At 50.7% G+C, this 15,957-nt stretch overlaps 9 protein-coding genes and 1 pseudogene across 9 annotated transcripts, besides 14 other annotated features; all 10 read right to left on the reverse strand.

Annotated features, from left to right (window-relative positions):
- Nucleotides 1-439: 439 nt before the first annotated feature.
- TraAM80_06177 (uncharacterized protein) lies at nt 440-793 on the reverse strand (the record flags this gene model as incomplete). The annotated part of the gene is made up of 1 exon (XM_029383031.1): nt 440-793. The coding sequence occupies one exon, from the start codon at nt 791-793 to the stop codon at nt 440-442; it is 354 nt and encodes a 117-aa protein (XP_029237091.1).
- A 524-nt stretch (nt 794-1,317) lies between these two features.
- TraAM80_06178 (flagellar associated protein) lies at nt 1,318-3,363 on the reverse strand (the record flags this gene model as incomplete). Its single annotated transcript, XM_029383032.1, has 1 exon — nt 1,318-3,363. One exon carries the CDS (start codon nt 3,361-3,363, stop codon nt 1,318-1,320), a length of 2,046 nt encoding a protein of 681 aa, XP_029237092.1.
- Nucleotides 3,364-3,477: 114 nt separating this feature from the next.
- Nucleotides 3,478-3,494: a microsatellite.
- Nucleotides 3,494-3,520: a sequence feature (A-rich).
- Nucleotides 3,521-3,700: 180 nt separating this feature from the next.
- Nucleotides 3,701-3,761: a microsatellite.
- Nucleotides 3,762-4,669: 908 nt separating this feature from the next.
- Nucleotides 4,670-4,734: a microsatellite.
- Nucleotides 4,735-5,043: 309 nt separating this feature from the next.
- TraAM80_06179 (uncharacterized protein) lies at nt 5,044-5,889 on the reverse strand (the record flags this gene model as incomplete). The annotated part of the gene is made up of 1 exon (XM_029383033.1): nt 5,044-5,889. One exon carries the CDS (start codon nt 5,887-5,889, stop codon nt 5,044-5,046), a length of 846 nt encoding a protein of 281 aa, XP_029237093.1.
- A 370-nt stretch (nt 5,890-6,259) lies between these two features.
- Nucleotides 6,260-6,282: a microsatellite.
- Nucleotides 6,283-6,435: 153 nt separating this feature from the next.
- On the reverse strand, nt 6,436-7,299 carry TraAM80_06180 (calpain-like cysteine peptidase; the record flags this gene model as incomplete). Its single annotated transcript, XM_029383034.1, has 1 exon — nt 6,436-7,299. The coding sequence occupies one exon, from the start codon at nt 7,297-7,299 to the stop codon at nt 6,436-6,438; it is 864 nt and encodes a 287-aa protein (XP_029237094.1).
- Nucleotides 7,300-7,483: 184 nt separating this feature from the next.
- On the reverse strand, nt 7,484-7,688 carry TraAM80_06181 (hypothetical protein; annotated as a pseudogene).
- Nucleotides 7,689-8,014: 326 nt separating this feature from the next.
- On the reverse strand, nt 8,015-8,677 carry TraAM80_06182 (COP-coated vesicle membrane protein p24 precursor; the record flags this gene model as incomplete). Its single annotated transcript, XM_029383035.1, has 1 exon — nt 8,015-8,677. One exon carries the CDS (start codon nt 8,675-8,677, stop codon nt 8,015-8,017), a length of 663 nt encoding a protein of 220 aa, XP_029237095.1.
- Nucleotides 8,678-8,757: 80 nt separating this feature from the next.
- Nucleotides 8,758-8,816: a microsatellite.
- Nucleotides 8,817-9,034: 218 nt separating this feature from the next.
- Nucleotides 9,035-9,055: a microsatellite.
- An 850-nt stretch (nt 9,056-9,905) lies between these two features.
- Nucleotides 9,906-9,935: a microsatellite.
- A 14-nt stretch (nt 9,936-9,949) lies between these two features.
- Nucleotides 9,950-9,999: a sequence feature (GA-rich).
- Nucleotides 10,000-10,070: 71 nt separating this feature from the next.
- Nucleotides 10,071-10,106: a microsatellite.
- Nucleotides 10,107-10,284: 178 nt separating this feature from the next.
- Nucleotides 10,285-10,319: a microsatellite.
- Nucleotides 10,320-10,496: 177 nt separating this feature from the next.
- On the reverse strand, nt 10,497-11,120 carry TraAM80_06183 (Rab family, other; the record flags this gene model as incomplete). Its single annotated transcript, XM_029383036.1, has 1 exon — nt 10,497-11,120. The coding sequence occupies one exon, from the start codon at nt 11,118-11,120 to the stop codon at nt 10,497-10,499; it is 624 nt and encodes a 207-aa protein (XP_029237096.1).
- A 93-nt stretch (nt 11,121-11,213) lies between these two features.
- Nucleotides 11,214-11,275: a microsatellite.
- A 139-nt stretch (nt 11,276-11,414) lies between these two features.
- Nucleotides 11,415-11,434: a microsatellite.
- A 96-nt stretch (nt 11,435-11,530) lies between these two features.
- Nucleotides 11,531-13,483, reverse strand: TraAM80_06184 (uncharacterized protein; the record flags this gene model as incomplete). The annotated part of the gene is made up of 1 exon (XM_029383037.1): nt 11,531-13,483. The coding sequence occupies one exon, from the start codon at nt 13,481-13,483 to the stop codon at nt 11,531-11,533; it is 1,953 nt and encodes a 650-aa protein (XP_029237097.1).
- A 1,040-nt stretch (nt 13,484-14,523) lies between these two features.
- TraAM80_06185 (uncharacterized protein) lies at nt 14,524-14,892 on the reverse strand (the record flags this gene model as incomplete). The annotated part of the gene is made up of 1 exon (XM_029383038.1): nt 14,524-14,892. The coding sequence occupies one exon, from the start codon at nt 14,890-14,892 to the stop codon at nt 14,524-14,526; it is 369 nt and encodes a 122-aa protein (XP_029237098.1).
- Nucleotides 14,893-15,218: 326 nt separating this feature from the next.
- Nucleotides 15,219-15,355: a sequence feature (A-rich).
- Nucleotides 15,356-15,514: 159 nt separating this feature from the next.
- On the reverse strand, nt 15,515-15,957 carry TraAM80_06186 (uncharacterized protein; the record flags this gene model as incomplete). Its single annotated transcript, XM_029383039.1, has 1 exon — nt 15,515-15,957. A coding segment is annotated over one exon (443 nt), but the record flags the coding sequence as incomplete, so codon positions are not given.

The raw sequence follows: 15,957 nt of genomic DNA on the forward strand, positions 1-15,957 counted from the left end.
TAAAATAACACAGCAAGAGAACGACGAGCAACTATTAAGGGGTATCCAATAGAATCAGAAATACACAGGGAAGGAGTGATGAAGAGAATGCGTGGTTGGAAATAATTATTAGGGGATATTCATGTAAATTCGATTCGTCTGGTTCTTTCGGATGCCAGGCGACAGATGCAACGCTTGAAAGGTCATCAGCATATTATCTCCATAGCCAAAACTGGAAGAGAACCGTCATGCATGCGGCACACCACACCATTACTGTAATGTGTATATGGGTATGTTATATTATAATACGCATGCGGTGGGTCGGTCGGCTGCCGTGTCAACCACTTCGCATTGGCGGCATGTAAGCGCCTTGCCAACGCCAAATACGCATTCGCCTTGGTCACACAAATAAGCAGATGTTCATTGCAGCAGCAACAGCAACAGCAACATAACCGCGTGATCAATACTTACGATTGAGTCGCCTCCCCCCTGCCTTCGCTGCCGGTAACGTAGCATCCTTCCCCTTACTCTCCGCCTTCTTCACATCGACGAAGACGTCACCCTTGTTGTCCCTCGCCTTGTCCTCGTGCGAGGGAACGATCGCCTGATCCTTGCCAGGCGCCTCTTTGCGCTCACGCTTCCTTTCGCCCATCACGAGATTGTCTTTGGCCTCGCCAAAGATGTCCTCCTCATTGCGCTCCGCGCGGCTTCGTTTGGAACGCATGCGCTTTGCCAAATATTCATCCCTCTCCTTCTCTAGGCGTCGAAGGTGCTCCACGTACTTTTGACGCTTAACTCGGTGCTTCTTCGCCATTCCCGCAACTGACGCACAACCGTCCAAGAGCGGCTCTCAACACACTTTGGAGCCTCTCTGCCTTCCTCCCTTCCCTTTGCAAAACACCACAATGCGAGGAAAGAGAATAGCGGTAGAGGCATCATCCGCAAGGATGTCACGGCTACAGCAGCTGTACGTGTTGAGAAGGATATTAGTACGAGCAGGACCAAAAAATCGCAACGTCCGACACTTACATAGGGACAGATGAGCCACAGGCACATACATACACGGTGTCATTATATTACATCGGTTCACAACAACTAAACTGAGGTGCACCAGGCAGACAGTAGTTACATGGAGCACCCTCATGAGCCAAATTTGTTGCGGCTGCGTTTGTTTCCCTGCTCCAGAATATTTCGAAAAAAAGCCACACCAAAAATAGATAAAGAAGGAGAGAGAAACATATGGAAGAAAGAAATGCTTCTCCTCTCGCGCTCTCTGCACACATTCCGTTTCCACCACCATCAACTCCTCCTCAACGGCCTTTTCCTCCCGTCAATTGATCACCGGAAGAATTCATCGTCCTGGTCAGCCTCCTTCGTCGCTACAGGGCCTTGTTTTACTTCCGTGCCCTGCATCGTCTCAACAGGTGGACGAGAACGCCACATAATCGGTTTCCCACGCCGCTTCACAACGGGTGCCTTCGAGCGTTCAAGGGCACGTCTGTTGCGTTCCTCTCTTTCTATCGACTGTCGTTCTAATTGTACAACACGGGCTTTGTGACGGCGCTCCTTGTCACGCATCTTAATGACACTCATAATAAGTGACTGCTCCACACCGTTTTCAGGGTCGTTAATATAGCGGATGTACTCGTCTATCTTGTTCTCAATAATGGTAAGCATCTCCACCGGCCACATGTTGGCACCAGCATCAGTGTCATTGTGTCCATCCACGCCACCACCAACTGCAGCGCCAGAACCACGCCGTTCCTTCTTTCTGCCCTTCGCTTTTGGTTTGGCCACGCAGTGGGAGGCGTGCTTCTGCGCAGGGATCGGTTTTGACCTGCCAGCACCCTGCATTGCATTCTCGGCTCCCTCACCATCCTCGGGGCGACGCGCAGCGGTAGACTGCTGCTGGCTGATGCAGAGAAATATATCCGCCACAACACGTTCGATAAGCTTTTTCAGCACCTCCTGCCGCATCACGCTTCCAGCTTTGTCCCTCCTGAGGCCACTGATACAATTCCTGTTGCGTGCAACATCACCCGCCGTATCAGCGCCACCTTCAATGCTGTCTAGGTCCAACAAACGCTCCTCTAGTTGTCTCAAACGTTGCTGTGCCCCCTTCATTCGTGTCGCCAACGACTCCATCTGTGCATGTCGCTGTCGTACCATGGTGGACATTTCTTCCTGCTCATGAAAATATTCCATGGCGACACGTTCCAGCTCCTCTTCGAGTTCCTGGCTGTTTTGAATAAGAAACAAGTTCCCCTCCTCAACATTGATAAAAATGTCAAGTATCTGGTCTGGCTCCGAGAAGTACATTGGGATGCGCTCCTGGGAGTAATTTTTGTCGAGAATGGCACGAACTTCCTCAACAGAAAGTGCCCCCACCTCCCGCTTAATGCTTGCGGTTGCCTCCTCCTGCCGCCGCTGTGCCTCAGCCTCAAGGTCCTGATGCAGCTTTTCAAGCTGTACTTCAAGGGAAACCTCCTCCTCCTCTTCGACTTCCTCCAAGTTCCCATCATCCTTTTCACCAAAGTCGAGCCGCCCCAGAAATGCAGCCCCTCTTTCCAGTGCGGTGGTAATCCTTCGCTGACGAGATTCGCGTCGAGCTGCGGCTTTTCCCACCGCCTCTGCTAATTCCTCTGCCCGGCGCGTGTACGCTTCCTCTGTCTCACGTAGAATCACCTCACTAATATCCTTGATACGAAGGCCACAGAGAACATCGTAGAACCACTGGGGTTCGGTGAGGCTATCCATAAACTGCTTGTACTCCATACATAGCTCCAACTGTGCATCCGTCTTGCGCATGTCTTGTTCCATGTGACTGATCTGTGCTGAGAGCTTCTTGATGTCGATGAGACGCTCCAGTTTAGCTTTGCTCTCAACCTCAGCCCGCCTTACAGCAGCATCCTGTTCTAAGTTGCTATGCTTGAGGAAATTGTTAAATTTCTCCTCCGTACTGGCAAGCTGCTCCTGCTGCTGACGAAGTCGCTTCTCTGCACGATCCATTTCCTCCTCCAAGTGGCGTATCTCCGCCTCCTTATTTGCAAGCGCAAGCCGCATGAGACCCACATCCCGCTTCTTGGCAATAAACATATCCGTGCTATGCACCTCCCTGATTTCCACCGTACGAAGGCCACGCCCACTGCGACGCACCACCGGGCATATGGCGGCACCTCCACGAATAGAGATGGTGTTCTTTGTCTCCGGTTTTGTTTGAGGCCGTCGTGAAAGCACCGCGAGTTCCTTCGCCATCACGGCATCGTCTTTCTTGATGATCTCTGCGATTGTTTGAGTGTTGTCTCGGTTTTTTTCCGAAACAGCGACCTCGTTGCTTTCCTCCGTGAATGGATTGTTTGGCATCAGCGTTGTGTCCCGCTGCATTCCCTCCGTCCAAGAAACAGACAGAAAATGGCACACTTTCTTATTCACTCCGCAGTTACCTTTTCCTCCTCCACTACCTCTTGTGTACGCCAATGATGCTTTCGGGCGCGCAAAACACACACACACACACAAAAAAAAAGAAAAAAAAATCAAAGAACTACCAGAACGGATAGCGGCGCAAAAATACACAGTAAGAAGAGAGAACACAGGCAGGCGAGAAACAAGCACGAAAAGAGAGGAGAAAACAGCTCCTGCTGACTATGGCACACGTATCCAGTGGAAAGCAATGATAGGAGAAGAGAACCTCTCCACACCCCTCTTTTTGTCTTGCTTTTTTCTTCTCCCCACCCCCTCATCCCCTCCCTTCTTCCTCTTCCTCCTCCTCTTCCTCTTCATCCCTGCCGTTGTTGTTATTCCCTTTGCCACCTGCCCCTAGACTTCACCTCCCAAGTGAGAAACTTGCAGCTGAGGGGATGTCAAAACACATTGTGCGTTAACGCACAGTCGTGCGGATTGGAAATGGGATGGCCGGGAAAAGAAGGCACACGCACCACCCCCGCGCCTCGGAGAGCAGACACACCCACACTCTCGTGTACAAGCGGGACGTGTCCAAGTGGGGGTTCCTCCACAGGAGGAACTTATTGCCCCAAGGGCGCCTTCACCATAACCACATCCTCCTCCCTCTCTACTTGCCTTGTCGTCTTTGCTGAAGGTCGCCACATGCCCCACGCTTCTTCTCTTTCATCGCGTGCTTCTTCTTGTCGCTGTTTCCTCTGGACGCCAACTTAATTTGTACACCATCCCCTCCGTTGACGGAGGCAGTGTCCCATGCCCAGCCACGCGAGCCTGATTAGGTTTTGGTTGCGGCCGACTTTGCTGCTGCCGCCTCACTTCGTAGTCTGCGGAGTCAAAAAACTGTTTCTGCTGCGGTTGCTGCAATCCACGAAGACGTGGATCACGTTTCTTTGGCATATCAACTCCCGGAGGAGCCCCGCAGGAAGACATGGTGCTGAATCTAAGCTGCCTCGGCGGCGAACAAAAACACGGTGGAGCAATGTATGCACCGCATATAGTGAGAAATAGAAAATGTTGAGAGAAAGAACGGTTGAGCAGAGTGGAGAAAGCCCCTCACAGATACCCAGCGAAAAAAAAACTAAAAAGAGCACAGATGCCACAGAGAAAAAAAAGCAAAAAAAAAAGGTGGTTTTATTCCCGCAAATTTTGTTGTTGCCTCAAAAAAAAACCGCGATCAGGAACTATAAATGCCCGCACATACAACCCAGTGTTTTCCTTTTTTCCACGGACGTTTCCTCTTCCTTTCTTTTCTGTCTTCTTTGTGGTTCATCTTTTCCCTTCCCTTCTTTTTCTTTTTCAGCACAACGCAAGGCATAAGCAGCAATGTAACCTCAGCGAAGGAAAGAACCACAACAGAAAAACAAATACATTCCAGCACCTTGTAACACACTCACGCACGTATACATATTTAGAGGAAAACAAATGGAAAACACATTGAACAGCGAACATTCCTCAAGACAAGCCACATTTCAGCCTTGTCTCCTGCCCACCGTCCTCCCCAAAAGCGTCGCTCCCTCCCAAAGCAAGGCGTCACGTTCTGCATGCAGGATCAAAGTTTAGGGAAAAAAAACACACAAAGATAATAATAATAGTAATGGGGGAAAACTACAAATCCATATTCCGTTCTGCTGTATCATCGCTGTCATCAATGTCTCCATCTTCGCCGGTAGCGGCATCCATTTCTGGAAATAGGGACCACGGTTTGTATCTCTCGTCATCAGGTTCCACTGGCTTTGCAAAAACGGGTTCATCGCTTTCTTCCCGAATGTTCTTGAGCGCTTCTTCCCGCCGCTTGGAGATGCTGTCTTGCCACAGCTCATACCGCTGGATGCGACCAAGCTCCGCATTAAGGCTCGCTTCCGTCCCAATGCACACAGCTGTAACCAAGTTCTCAAGGGGTGGCGGTGGCGTCGTCACAGCGCTGCTATTGACGTCGTTGCCGCCACACAGGCGTCGCTCCAACTCTGTCAAGTCATGCACCTCCCGCACGAGGGCCATCATGGCATCTTCTTCCTCACTCATCACACGTGTGCAAAAGGTCCAAACGGCAGTCTTGGAGGGGGACTTGAGCGCATCGGCGTCCTGCATACTGTAGTGCTGGGCAAAGGGCGAATCGGACTTCTCAGACTCGTACACGCGAATACGTCTGTCGAGGTCTAGACGCAGCACATAGTTCTCACGCAGAGCGTCGTTGCATATTTTTTCCAAAACTTCCACAGAACGCAACTCGCTTGTCGCGTACACACTCCGCTGGAGTTTGTTCTCTTCGTTTAGGCGATGCGTAGAGAGGAAGGTGGCCCCACCCCTGCCGTCGTACTCTAGGGAGGCGTTCATTCGCTGCCCCAGATAGCCGGCGAAGGCAATGCAAGCAGAGCAATCCATGTAGGCGTAGGAAGGCCCATGAATACGAAAGCGAGGATCTCCCAAAGTCGCCGCGGAGGCTGACAACATGCTACCCAGAGTCAATAGGTAGATGACAAAAAGCAAAGACGTTTGCTTCACTGGGGCATTGACAGACAAAAAATGAGGCATGATGAGAAACTTTGCAAATCTTTTTTCTTTTTCGTTGATTTAATTTATTTTCCACGGTGTTGTTCTCTGCACGCACCCAGTCAAAAATATGATGCAAGCAAGAGGGCATTGGCAGGGGGGGGGGAGAGGAACAAGAAATGAGGTGAGCAGAGCAAGGTTCACACAGTTCTGTGCCTCTCCGATGGACTATCCACATATATGCAACACATCACGGGTACTACATGCTTCTTTCCACTCATACAACTAGTGGAAATAATGTTCAATTTTCCCTTTCGCCCCACGTTATTCCTTTTTTTTTGTTTTTCTTTTTTTGTGGGAAGGGGGCCTTTTCCTTCTCTGCACCCGCCTACCCCCTCCAAACATCGCATCGCCTTAAGCAACATAAAAAAAAAATAATAAGTGCGTGCTACATTTGTTGAACTGAAAGTGTTTTATACAAACATCGTTGACTGGCTCGGGCACCGCCTAGGCGGGGGTCGGAGCAATCTCCCGCTCTTTTTCGTTCCCTTCTTCATTCTCCTCACTGCAAACAAAGATCCAGTAATTTTCGTCGGCCAGTGGGCCCCCACGAGGTGTTGGCCCAGGGGCCGCAAACTTGTTGCAACAGACCTCATATTCCGGTCCAAAATCATTGTAGAAGACCGACTTAGTGCTCGCCAGTGGAACGTTGGTATTGTTATGGCGGATCACCAAGACAGCATCTCCTCTTACGGGCCTGTCACGCATGTCCTCACGATACGCTGGGCTCGAGAAATCCGCTACCCACATCGTCTCTGCACTGTTGCCGTCCGGTGAAAAGTACACGTCTTGATACTTTCCTGTCACCTTCGACGCGCTATTAGGCCCCTTGTGCTCCGAAGCAAGTGAGAGCGGATCATCGCACAGTTCTGGCACCGTCATGACAAAAAACGGTTGCCCGTAATGCACCAAATCCTTCTCCTCAGGGGGAGGGGGGATCATGTCAGTGGGCCCCGTAAGCGCTGGAACCAATACAAAGCAATTGCGCATTGTCGGACCACTGGCTGGCGCCGTTGAGCACACAACGTTCCATCCTGTAGATCGCAGCGAACGATCCTCTAAGTCAAGCGACAAAAAGCCTAGAGTTGCAGCATTTTGCAGCATAACTGGGGTATAGAAGTGCAGAAATCCATCTTTAGGCACGGGGGGCAATGAATACGGCGTGTTGTGATGCTTCACCTTGGCCAAAATGAACTGCGCCTCACTTGCGGCATCCACGACACCGCCATTGCGACCCTGCATGAGGCGCCTCCGATCTCGTGCATACGCCTCCTCCTCAAACCAGTTGCCTAACAGAGCTCTTCTGGGCATTTTACTGCTGCTTGGTTTATCCTCCTCTATTCTCCTCGTTGTATCTAACTACACTCGTTCGCCCAAACGCACCAGTGTTCAACTACTCCGCCTGTGCCTGTTTGTTGGGTTAGCTACTGTTTCCTCTTATCAGCACGTCTCCCCTTGTGAGTGCCTTTGGGTATCACGTCAAGCAAGGTTCAAACCGTCGACAGCTCTGGTATCTGCGTGTGTATGTAAGCAGCCACCAACGTGCAAAAGAAATCTAACGGAGGAGAGACGTCGGTACTCAACGCAGCAGCATAAACAAAAAAAAAAGTAGCATACAAGCAGGAACAAACTAACAGGAAAAAAAAAGGAAAAAGTAATAGTGAGTGCATGCGGTGCATAAAAATGAAGAGAAACGACATGCGCCGGGGGCACTGTCCGCTCACCAGATCCAATAAATTTTTACTTGTCACACGCCCATCAAATTGTGCAATGAAGAATGTCCGCACACCCACGCACATATACATCAAGGAATAAAGGTGACGGCGCAGAGGTAACGAGGGCAGGCCTGCAGCAGGTAACGGGAAATCTGTCTGTGTTTTATCGATTCTTTTATTTGCCCTCGTTGAAGTTTTTTCCCCATCATGCCTCCAAGAGTCCATATATGTGTGTGTGCGTGTGTATGGGAATTGAATAAATGCATATATTTCGACGCTCACGTACACCTTGCCCCGTCCTCTGCATACCCTTACACCACTCTTCGCTTGTTGAAGATTCGCTTAAGGTACCACACATTGCAGGCACCCATAAATGCAATAATTAATACCTCTACGGCTGACCAAATGACAACACGCGTGTTTGCCACCTCTGTCGTCGCGCGGTGGATACGCTCACGCCCCCTGAGGTACCGCTGCACCTCCTGCACCTCGCGAAGTCCCTGTTGAATGCGCATGATAGACCGCTCTAGCGGGTCCACTGCTTTTGCCATTTGATCCTTATTTGTATCCATTCCCGACTCCCCAACCGCTATGGAAAATGCCACCACCTTATTGGTAATGGTGCTCATCTTGTTGGAAAAGCAAAAGCGGTGACGGCCCGGCGTGCGTGTCTTGAAAAGCACACGAGCCTCAGCTTCGCGGACAGACTCCCAAATGTGGCTGTTGTCCGGTCCATAGATGGTCGCGTCAATATCAAGCGAGCCACCGGAGGTCACCATGTAGTGCAAGAACACTTTCACACCAATGCCAGTGATGTCCTCCAGGAAGCACTCATCCCTGTTCGCAGGAACCAGAATGGACACCGCGCCGTCATCTGCGAACGCCGGCGCCATTGCACAGCTGAGCAGAAGAAGCAACAAACAAATCCCTGGAACGCGCCACATGGGAAGGGCAAGCTGTGGAGTGCCCGTCATTAATGCAGTTGTTCCTGCGTCGTCAGGGAAAAAAAATTGGCTGGGTGGTATAATAATTGTCTCCTTCTCCGTTTTACGCGTGTGTGTCTGCGTGTTTTGTTTCGTTCGTGATGTTCTTTTTTTTATTGTTTGTTTGTTTACCACTTGTCGCTTTTGTCTTCCCTTTCCGTCTTTGGTAGACGCTTGCACTTGCGTGTATTCTCGCCGGCGCGTCAAGAAGCAAGAGTGAAAAACAAAAACAAAAACACCGAGAAAAAAACGGGTGCATCACAAAGAGTCAGCAAGGCATTCCGCGTGCACCTGCGGGCGCAGCTCCTCGACGGCGCCTCCCTTCCCACCGGCTCCCCCCCACACGACGTGTGTCTGTGTGTGTGTGTGAGAAAGAGAGAAGAAAAGGAAATAGAGGCCTACGCGTCTTGGCTGACGGTTTGAACGGGTGTTCCTCTCGGCGGGAGCCACATCGTCATAACCGCGCAGAGTGAGAAAAAACAAGGAGGGCCTCGACACGCCCACAGGCACATGCAACGGAGGAAAAACAGAAACCTAAAAAAAAAACGGAAGTGAGGTGTTTCCTTCGCCACAGGTAAAGCAAAAGTAAAACAGCCCTCACAGGAAGTACAGTGGCAAAAACCGCAGAAATATTTTGAATAAAAAAAAACATTAAAAAAAAAGAGGAGGAGGGAGAAACCTCAACTGCCGTTGATGTGTTCATTACAAACATAAAAGTACGGCGTCATTCCTCCCACACCACCCAGCCGTAAAGACAGCTGTCTCTACTACCACCACCACCATCAACCCTCATCCACCTCCCACCGTTTACTCCGTTCTTCTTCTCTGCCCCTTCCCCTGCTTCCTTCGCACCCCAAACATATATCCGCAGATATCTTCAGCTACAGGCGACACACACACGCGTCGATACATACATGTCCATCGCCTGCCCCCCTCCTGCTATTGTGGCCACACACTCCACTCGTTCACGCGGAAGACCGAGGCAGAGGAAGAGTTGTTGTTGTCGGGGTTATTTCTGCAACCTGCCATCATTTCTGGCGTTTTTGTGGGGGAGGGAGGGAAATAGGCAAAAATAAACTCAAGCGCAACGCAACAAAAAAAAAAACTACGCATGCACACACAGACAGAGATAGAACAAAAAAAAACGACATATGAGGAGGGAAGGTGGTCGTCACGGATTTTGTCTTTCATTCGTTCTCCTGGTAGCCCTTTCGTTGGGCACACCCACCCACACACCCACCAACACACAAGAGGAGTGCCGTCAAAAAAAAAAAAAAGAAGAGCTATACAAAAAAAAAAAGGGAATAAAGAAATCTTTCCTCCCTCATGACTAAACACAAAGTATCCGTCTGCAATTAGTTGTATCTCCCTCTGCCTACTACTCCTTTTTCTTTTGTTGTTGCTGTTTGTGTTTCTTTTTTATCCCGATGTTTTTTTTTGTTACTTTCGGTCTCTTCTAATTCAACGCAAATTTGTTTGTCCCATTTTTTTTTCGTGCTCCCCGCCCCCCTGGGAGGTTGGAGGACGCACAGGCACAGACACGTGTGTGGCAGGCAGTAGCCACTCCTCATTTCACCGCAGACTCCGCGCTTATACTCGTGTGTGTGTGTGTGTGTGTGTGTGTGTGTGTGTGACCGTAACGTGCAGGGTTGTCTCCCCCCCCCCCCCTCCTTCTCGTCCGCTCGCCCCTATGTGGGGCAGCGACGCAGCGCTTCGCACGGGCGTATAGAACGTGTACATGCCTGGTGGGTGTAGAGGCGTAACCGCAGCCTACCCACCGTCGCCCATCGCTGGGGTGGCGGAGATCCTTTCAACATGCGCACCCCTCCGAGTCGCCGGCTCGCGGCCTTTGCTTGGGAGCGGCAACCGCAGGCATCTGCCCACCCGACACCACGGCGGAGTCCAAATCCCCTTTTTGCACGTTCTCGTAAATCATTGTGGCAGTTCTCATAAAGGCATCATCCACATTTTGTGCCGTCTTGGCGCTGGTCTCCATAAACACCAGGTTGTTCCGCCTGGCGAAGCTCTCCCCCTCCTCCCGCGACACCTGCCGCTTCGCCTCTAAATCACACTTGTTCCCGATCAGCATAATCACAATGGCGTTGTTGGCATTCGCTCTCGCATCCTCCAGCCACGTCTGAAGGTGCGTGAATGTCTCGCGACGTGTGACGTCGTACACAAGAAGCGCGCCACAGGCACCACGGTAGTAACTTCGAGTGATGCTGCGGAAGCTCTCCTGCCCGGCTGTGTCCCAAATTTGCAGCTTTACGTTCTTTTGCTCAATCATCACCACACGCGCGCCAAACTCCACTCCAATTGTCAAGTCATGCAGTGGCTCAAAACGCTTATCGGTAAACTGAAGAAGAAGGCAGCTCTTCCCCACACCACTGTCACCAATGATGATGTACTTAAACACGTAGTGCTGTTGAGACATGCTAACGCAGTGATACGTATATTACTCCCTTTGTTGCTGTCACCTCTTCACTCCCTACAATTGACAATTGTATCTCGTTGCTGTTAATATTGCTTCTTTCTCTTTTTTTCTTCTTCTTTTTTTCTTTCAATTTCGTCCTTCTCTCCTTCTATTTCGTAGGCGTTAGAAATGATATATCCCCCTTTAATAAGGAATTCAAAAAAGGAGAGGCAAGAAGGCATGTGAAAGGAATCAAACCACCATACATGTAACATCAACCAGATTTCCTCACCCTACCGGCTGTACATGCGGTTCCACACACACACACACAAACAAAGAGAGAAAAAGACAGACGTGCAACATAATAGCCGCAAAAATGTTTTACATTTCTCCATACAACTGCGAAATTGTTGTTCCATATGACTAGCACCTCACATCACGGTTGTAGAAGCCTCTTCGAGAAACTTTAAAAGGTTTCGGACGCTCTCCGACATGGCATCCGCCGTGCCAACCGTCACGCCGGCGGCCTCAAAAGCATCACCGTATGGAGTCCGGCTTATTGACGCCTCCCCACTACCGATGTCGTTCTCAACTGCTATTGTCTCATTACCTTCTACACCTTCCGCACCTTCTGCACTCGAGGACGACGCACCTGCATCAGCCTGGTTCTTTACGCTTGGCGCCAATCGTAGAAGGCCTCTTAGAAGGGACATGAGGCGGACCTCTGCCGTCGCTTTATCTGTGGCTTCTGCGGCGTGACCTCCTTTGTGTAAATTGTCCACCCGGGATGCACGGTGCATCTCACTTGCAAGACGCAGCGAAGATCCTGTGCGCTGCACCGATTCATTCCGCGAGAGTACAGGAAGTTTCATGACCTCAACCAATGTTGTGGACCGATCCCACGGTTGATGCCGCTGTCTCCACATCCGTTCCGCGCACTGCTGCGCTTTGACAACGTATGGATTGCTCCAAAATCGGGCGACCTTGACTTCCATGGCGTTCATGTGGTCTTCCAACTCCTCAGCTGTCGAAATGGAGAAGTGAGGGGAATCCAAATTTTGCGACAATGAGGGGGTCCGAACACGTACGCTGGACCTTTGTCGTGTCGAGGCCCCAGCAACAAAACTCAGATGCGGTGTGGCACTCTGAGCTCGGTTTGTGACTGACCGCATGCACGAAATTGAGTCGCGTTCACGCAAAAGCGAAGTGCCGCTCGGTGAGTTTGACGGCGATACAAGAAGCGGCAGTAATGGGGTGGCGCCAAGCAGAATCCCAGACCACATTCGGCACCGTGCATGAAGGTTGTTTAACCGAAGTCGCAGCGCTCTAAGATGTTCCTCAGAAACCTTTTGTTTTTGCTCCTGTGCCGTCAACATCTCCTTGCAAACCAGGAATTGTTCTCGCATGCTGCTCAGCTCCTGCAATGTGCCGTCCTGCAGGGCCTTTGCACATACCTCATACTGTTTCAGATGCTGCATCACCGCCGCGTGGCAACGCCACGCGTGTTGTGTGTGTACCACAAGTATATTCATCTCCTTAAATATAGACGGTTGATTCGTTTTGTCCAACGCGGAAAGCTGCACTAAAATTCCATCAGTTGCAGCCACTAGTTTGGAAACACTTTTGGCCAGTGCCTCCAACGCAAAGGCAAGAGAGGTAGAGGTAAATGTGGTCGGTGGAATAGGCAACTCCAGCGAAGGCTCAACCAACAGAAAGGTGGGCTTAAGCTGCATCTCCGCCGCACTCCGCTGCTCTATTCGCATATCGCGAATTTTTTCTGCCTTCCGATTGATATCATCATGAAGAAGCACCTCCGTCGCATGCGTCATCGTGTTCTCAACAGACACCTCCCCCCGACCCCCGCCCGGCGTTGCGCAAACACTGTCTTTTTGTTTCCTCTGCGGCGACTCATCCGTGGACTCTGGGACCTCATCCATCAGCATGACATAAGACGGGCTTCCATCGGCGTCAACGATGGTCTGGACCTGCGCCATCATTCCATCAGTGAGCCGCGACGCCGCCTCCATCCTGCGCCGCCGGTACAAGAACGCCTGCGTGAGAGCCGTTTCGTCTATCGCAATCTGAGCATCGCTGCTCCATTGAAAGGAGGACAAAATCAGAGGCCGGCCGCGCGGCGAGTTTGGCTGTGTCATCCTTCCCCCTTCTTCTGCGTAACCGAAGCGGCCCTCCACCGCCTCTCGTCCAACGTGGCGACTGCTTGGGTGCCCACAATATGGGACGAGTGTTAAAATGCAAAGTCGGCAAGCTGTGCACGGCCAGCCAATTGCGGCAGCCACAGCGCACCCGCACGCACAATAGCCGACACAAACAAAAAAAAACGGAATAAAAATAAAGCATGACAAGGATGTCGCAAAATTCAACATAAGCCGCGTCAACGGGCGGCGGCGGCAAAAGTGGAGCAGTGAACATACTAAGAGAGAGAGAGCAAAAAAAAAAAAAACAGGGAACGCGATGACATTCTCAATGGTCAACTTTTTGGCACGCACGGGACAAACACGCCACCAGTCATCATTTCTCACCTGCTTTTAAGCGCGCTGCTTCCTGCATCTTCGCCTCCTTAATGTTGTCTACTATGACGCGAAGGTGACGTGACGAATAACGATTCCACAACGTTAGCCCGATGACAATAGCCGCGCCACCAGCGTATATCTTCCCAGGGGTCATGCGCATACTCATCCTGCTGGAATTCCACACGCACGCACCCTCCCTCCTGTCCGCCTGTAGCTCCACTCCAGCTATTGAGCAGTTCACCGTACGCTACTCTGCTTTCTGCTCAATCCCTACACAAAAACGGGGGGAAAAAGACAGGAGACACGTACATGTGTATACGCACACCGGGGAACCAAAACTTTCATCCACCACCATCCACTTCGGCCGCAAAACTTCCCAGCAACACACGTTGGAGGCACGTAGTTATACGTACAATTTACTGTCATTGACAATATTCCTCAAAAGACATGTCAACGACACCAACAAGAAAGCAGTGAGAGAGGCAAAAAAAAAAAACATGGCGTGCGAGGTGTGCTAGCTTTCGCGAGAGCACCGCCTGCAGCGTTACAGTAATGCTGGCGTTCACGCACTCCTCCTGAGCTAGATTCATCGCCACTTCCCTGTCTGCTCATAGCAAACGACGTTTGAAAATCACTCGCTCCGCCAAGGAAAAGACACGACGCATCTCAGCTGAAAAAGACGCATGAACGGTACGCTCGCGGACACAGGCCGCTGATAACTAATTTACTTCGCGACGCAGGCAATTGCACCGCACCTCCGCAAAACTACAGCAAGCAAGAAGTACGGCAACACTACCAAAGGAGCCGCCATCGTTCCTCTTCAAGAGGCTACAAGACGCCATCGCTGTCAATCTCACATTTTGTTATTCTGCTTCTTCCCGTTGACGTTGTTATCACTCACGGAGGCGCAGCTCGTAATCCTCGACAACGGCACGGAGAGAGAAATTTGCACGTCTGAGTGCGCACACCTCCCCACTCTCAAGGTCTGAGAAGCGGCAATCTTCCATTACGGAGAACGCCTGCAGCGGCTGTTGCGTCATTGCATGCAATTTTCGAAGCTCCGCCACATCCCGAAAAGTGGCTGATGACAAAAGCGACAGATCACAAAACGCATGCCGGACAAAAATTTCCCCCTGTAAAGCCCCTTTTCGGGTCCCACATACGTGGATCCCCTCAACAATCAATGTCATCAGTATATCAATACGGCCCCACATCTCTGCCCAGTTCAGCAATGCCAAATCCTCCAAGGAAATTCCACCCATTCCATGTGGCTAACCAACAGCACAATCCATGACATGCACCCCTAACCTCGCCGATGAGAACGCGAAGCTTAGGCACCCACACCACCGCCGCCCGCGGAGACAATCTCTCCCACAAAAACAGCATCTCCTCTGTCATACCACCCCCTCAGCATCCTCACAAAAAAGCCATAGTTCCCAAACAAGCCACGCATAAAACACACAAAACACAAAACATGTATATGTCTACATATACGCCTTAATTTCTCCTATAAATAAAATTTTTAAAAAAGGGGGAAACAAAACTATCCGTAACATCATTCTCATATCCGCAAAAAAGAACTCAGCACCAGACAAACAATAAAAAATAAACACATACAAAATAACAACCAAACAAAAACAAAAAAAACACTCCCACCACAACACTACAAAAAAAAAAAAAAAAAAAAAAAAAAAAAGACATCAACACAAACAACAAAGCACAACATTCGCGCTCAAAAATCAAATAATACGACAAGTGGAAAACCTTATATATACCGCAACGCTTAGACCACCCCAACTCAAAAGAACAAAAAAAACGCCGCAAAAGCGTGTTCTCCAAAAACAAATAAAATTCCGCAAAATAAACGTGGGGGGGAAAGGGCGTCTAGAACATTGTGACGGCGGCCAGCGCCACGGCAAGGCCGACGACGCCATGCACCACACCGAGTCCATTCACCGCCGTCGCATCGTGGCCAGACCGTGACGGGTGATGGTGAGATCCACTGCCATGCTTTTCGTTGGCAGCTGCCGCAAACTCGTTGATCCCCGCCTCGGGCGACGCGAACTCCTGGGCGTTGGCTACACCCGCACAGCCGCCAAGAAGCACAATGGCCAGCAGGGCGGAAAGGAGGACGAGCTGCGTAATCTTCATTGGAAGTCGCGTGAGTCGAAGAATGGCTTTGGTGGCTTGAGTGGTTTTACTGCGCAACGAGAGAAAACGGAGAGCAGCAAGCGGTGAGGCAAAAAAGGAGGAGAGGCAAGGGAGAGAGGGGGAAGGTCTGCGACACACGCGCCGCACCCAAGCCGCCACCCGCAGCGCAACCACAG

Source organism: Trypanosoma rangeli (genome assembly GCF_003719475.1).
Source record: "Trypanosoma rangeli strain AM80 chromosome Unknown Tra_15.4_contig_00218, whole genome shotgun sequence".
NCBI classification, from domain to species: domain Eukaryota; phylum Euglenozoa; class Kinetoplastea; order Trypanosomatida; family Trypanosomatidae; genus Trypanosoma; species Trypanosoma rangeli.